At 39.7% G+C, this 4,628-nt stretch overlaps 2 protein-coding genes across 3 annotated transcripts in view; one reads left to right on the forward strand and one right to left on the reverse strand.

Moving 5' to 3' along the window:
• Window positions 1-241, forward strand: part of LOC106813008 (protein farnesyltransferase subunit beta-like) — a 7,716-nt gene extending 7,475 nt beyond the window's left edge. The window contains exon 6 of the mRNA XM_014817051.1: window positions 119-241. Coding sequence (XP_014672537.1) covers window positions 119-241 — 123 coding nt within the window. The remainder of the gene's footprint in view (window positions 1-118) is intronic.
• Window positions 242-1,756: 1,515 nt separating this feature from the next.
• Window positions 1,757-4,628, reverse strand: part of LOC106813013 (protein max-like) — a 4,724-nt gene continuing 1,852 nt past the window's right edge. The window contains exons 2-5 of one of the 2 annotated variants that reach the window (XM_014817055.1): window positions 3,529-3,609; window positions 3,293-3,400; window positions 2,678-2,801; window positions 1,757-2,456 (exon numbers count right to left, since the gene is read on the reverse strand). In XM_014817055.1, the coding sequence (XP_014672541.1) occupies window positions 2,275-2,456; window positions 2,678-2,801; window positions 3,293-3,400; window positions 3,529-3,609 (495 nt within the window). In that variant the 3' untranslated portion in view covers window positions 1,757-2,274. The remainder of the gene's footprint in view (window positions 2,457-2,677; window positions 2,802-3,292; window positions 3,401-3,528; window positions 3,610-4,628) is intronic. The other variant, XM_014817056.1, reaches the window with a different exon arrangement.

Here is a 4,628-nt window from a genome sequence, read left to right on the forward strand (position 1 = left end):
ACACGCACGTACACGCACGTACACGCGGGTACACGCACGTACACGCGTAATTCCGCTGTGGCATCTGGAGCGTGTCCGTGGCGCAGTGCTGATGCCGTTGTGCGGTCCGTTATTCCAGAAAAGAGTGCATCCCGTCTACAACATCTGTGTCGACGAGGTTGCCAGCGCTATCGAGTACTACCGAAGCCTACCGGTTCCTCTGTGCGGCAGTGAGAAAGAGGGCGCTGATGCTACGTCGTGAGTCACCCCGACGTGTCGTAGTGACCCCTCGGCCGTATCGTCGTATCGTGAGACCTCGCGCGATTGTTGGTGCGTCTCTCTCGGCGTGTGCCAGCTGTTTGAAAAATTTGCATTGTAGGTGGCGTTAGTGGCAAACGTAGTTGCATCCAATCCAGTCACATAAGGCGTTGAGCATCAAAATTATGAATAACGTAAATGAACGGTAGCTGTACATGAACTATAGCCATGTTTTCTTGTTGTATTGATCTTTGCTTGCAGGTAATGTTGGCTCCATCTAAGCTTAGTAAGGATAAACTCATTGTAATGGCTGACTGTAGGATGTAATGCGCGATTTAAGAATTTTAATAAATTCTGTGGTTGTGTGCTTCGTGTCATAAAATTCTAGCTGTTATTCAACATTTGTAGACCATGTGAGTAACTATGGTCTTATAGTTAGTAAGAAAGTTTTTCATTTTTTAAAGACAAGGGTTTCGGGCAAGCCATGCACATTAAATAATGCACATTACCATGTATAGTGTGAACCAGTACACATGTGTATGCTAATTTATTAATCATATGAACATGTTAGTGATTGCACTGTGAAATAGCTCTCTTCATGCAATCATCACTTCTGTGTATGTACCTATTAGTAGGGTATGAGAGTAAATGAATGTGTTTGTTACCATGTTACATAATGACTACGTAAAATATTTTCCCGAAAGGTGCAATATTAAGAAAAGTTGGGTCAATGCTCAAATGGCATTTTTATTCGTTGATTCATAGTTTGAAATTGCACATGCCAAATCCAATATTGCACGTCTGCTCTCATCACATATGCTCACATATATACTTTCAGAAGCACATAAATAGACTATGATCTCTATCATGATAATAACGACGTACTCCTAATACTTTGTAATGCACATTACTTTTGGTTTTGATACACCATTCTAAAAGCACCATCTGACCTTATCAGAAATAAATAAAATTGGGGCATTTGCTCGCGATGGCTAGTAGCAGACTTGCAATATACAATTCGTAGAATAGATTAGAAGTTTTGTGCATAGTTTGTTTAAGTTTAGAAAACAAGCAGATTTTATTTTGTAAGCAGACCTTCACACGGTCCACGTGGCTCGGTGCACAGTCAATCGAATCCAAGAGCCAGCCACCGGCAGATACGTTGAAAGTAGGTATTGTCATGAGCATGTATATAAATCAGATTTACATGTTTGTGGTGTTATACTTTAGCCAATATCAGTATTAATTACATAGATATAGCACCACAAAACCGTTTCTCACAGATATATCACATCTTATAGCTGTGCTTGACAGTATTTATATATTGTTAACACCATAGATATACACAACACGTGTTGTGTATATCTATGTTAACACAGAATGTGTAATTAACTAAGGTGCTCCATGACCTCATCTACTATAACTGCATCAGCAAGCATCTACTATAAATGTCATTCAGTGGAGCCTACACTAACTAGTAATACCTAGTAATAATAACATGATACATACTTTATACAGCTTTACATATACATGAAGTATTAAACTTTTATTCGAAAAGGGTCACAATCCGTATGTGATACAGTAAATACTACCTAATATATATACAGCTAGACCTGTGTTAGCAGACACATCTACAGACAGAATTCTGCTTATAAACACACTGTTGGCAGTTCCCTTGAGTGGCCGCTATACAGTGAGACCACCTCTATAGAATGAAAACTTGTCTACACAGAAAACTTTCCAGTTCCCCTGAACCTAATATACAGGCTTGGCTATGTATGTATTGTATATTTTAGTGCACTGAATACAAAAACTCAGGTAAGATATCACCTAGTTTTATGGTGCACCTGGCTAGCCATACTATCTAACGTGATATGATAACCTTAAGCATCGTCAATGCAATTAAAAATAAATGACAATATTCGCTGCCAATATGCACGGAAGAAAACTGTTATAGAAAAACAACAACAGCTGCAGTAACAACAATAGCAGGAATAATAACAATCTATTTACAGACTCATAATTTCGCAAATTATGCTAGACACTTGTTTTTAGTTTCTTTCTATGTGCGGGCCTTTCCTGCAGATCCTGAGTGTCCGAGTCGGAACCACCATCAAACACAGACATGGTGATGCCCTTTCTATTAATAACTGTAGCTCCATTTACAGGACTACTCTCGCTGACCACCTTACCCACCTTTGCATGCTCCAACATGTGCACTGAAAAAATAACGGTTTAAAAAAGTATGCCACATTGAAGTTACATGTATACGAAATGAGATAGTATGTGGGTAGGTACTCACCCATGTGGTTTTTCTGAGCAACCAGACGGTATAGGTGCTTACCTAGTTTTTGTAATTATTGAAAAAGGCTCTTCGTGGTAATATTGTCATACATTAGTAACAACACTAAACGAAGATGACATGAGCTCTATGACAAACCTTGGGCTTCAAGAAGCTGATTCTGCTGCTTCATTTCATCAATGTCGTCTTGATGAATACTATTTATCCTTTTCATCTTATCTATGTACTCTGTGGCTTTGCTCAGGATCTGTGCACGGGATGCCTGTTAGGAAAACATGTTCTCATGAACGCATTCACACACCAATGCACTTTTCATTCAAATAATGGAACTGACCCTTGTACATGTATTGGTATGGAACAAGGAGTGCATAATTGCACTTTTCTCTGCAGACATTGGGTCCGTCAGTGAGCTGATATTTGCGACATCCACTGGTTTTTAACGTTGTAGTCGTTAAGGAATGTCTAGTGCCAAGTTGTGGGAAGAACAATGTTACATTGTCGAACAATGGGCCCAGCGAAAAACTCTACGGCCCAATGGGTCGAACAAATTTCGCATTCTCTGGCAAGCAGCCAAGGTTACAAAACCACTTTTCAGGGAGATCGCACTAGCTCATCCCATGTAATTTGTAAATAGCAAAACATGGTATACCTACCCATTTATCGGCTAGTTAAGGTAACAAATGCAATTAAATCTAAAATAACTGTATTGCTGTGCCTGTGATTCGTATAAACACGGCTGTATAATTTTCACACCTTTTCTCCTTGTATACATGGTACTGAATCTCTCAGGCTATGAAAGCTTCCCTTGATGTGGTCACGCCTATTTCTCTCGAGGGCATTGTGATGGGCTCTCTTCTCTGCCTGTGAATGTTGCAAAGGTCTGAAATTTAATATAGGTGCCACATATGCTATGACACTTGTTTATAAACATATTATTTAGATATGTGTAACAATCGTAATGTAATTAAATGGGTGATTAAAAGTGGAACCTGCGTTTGAAACTCGGGTGATCCAGCCAATGAACGACCGTGATCAAATGCTTCAGAATCACCAATGCCTACATCTTCCTCCTGCTCGGAAAATCAAAGTTTAATTTTTAAGGGATATTCCCTCGAACTTTCAAGCGCCAAACATAAAATCAGGCAAAAATGAATTATTGTAACATTGCACGCTTCTACTTGCCTATATATGTGTGATAGGTGAAAAAAAATTGCTCAGGAATACGTTCATTCAAAGCTTTTAGACTACAAAGTGAAACGTTTGGGTCGAATGTTTCAAACGCGTTTACCGTTGCCGCTATGCGGCGATTGTTCCGCTCCGCACACTTGCCGTGTTATGTACGTATGAACCATGCTATGTAAAATTATACACACTGGCAGGTTATGACCCAATGGTTTTTCTGGTCACGTACATGGCTAGCTGATACGGAAAGCACAACGTTTTTGTTGCTGGGAGATTATAGTATTCTGAGCGATTATAGTGTTTGATTTGACCTAATAACTTCACTTCAATACCGTCTGCACCGCTGCAACACACATTCCTATAGCGCGCACGCCATTGTGTACAAATACACAGTAATACTAATATAGAGTGTTACAATGTTACAATACACACTATACTGTGTATTTGTGCACAATGGCGTGCGCGCTATAGGAATGTGTGTTGCAGCATTGTAACACTCTATATTACTGTGCATTTGTCGACCCCCCTTGCACAGGCACTTGGAACGGCTCAATAAAAAAAAAAAAAGGTAAATAAACACGAAATGTACCAAAGTCTTAATGCTTCTCTATACTCTATTTCGCCTATAATCACCTGTAAATGCCGGTCTAATGCTCATCTGCAACACACAAGTACACCGCACGCCCGCCCTGTGCTGCGTGCACAAACAACATGAATAAGAGAGTTATTATGTTATTTCATTCATTCCTCTCTTATTCATGTTGTTTGTGCACGCAGCACAGGGCGGGCGTGCGGTGTACTTGTGTGTTGCAGATAAGCATAATTAGACCGGCATTTACAGGTGATTATAGGCGAAATAGAGTATAGAGAAGCATTAAGACTTTGGTACATTTCGTGTTTATTTACC

This window comes from Priapulus caudatus, unplaced genomic scaffold (assembly GCF_000485595.1).
Source record: "Priapulus caudatus unplaced genomic scaffold, Priapulus_caudatus-5.0.1 Scaffold714, whole genome shotgun sequence".
In the NCBI taxonomy this organism is placed as follows: domain Eukaryota; kingdom Metazoa; phylum Priapulida; class Priapulimorpha; order Priapulimorphida; family Priapulidae; genus Priapulus; species Priapulus caudatus.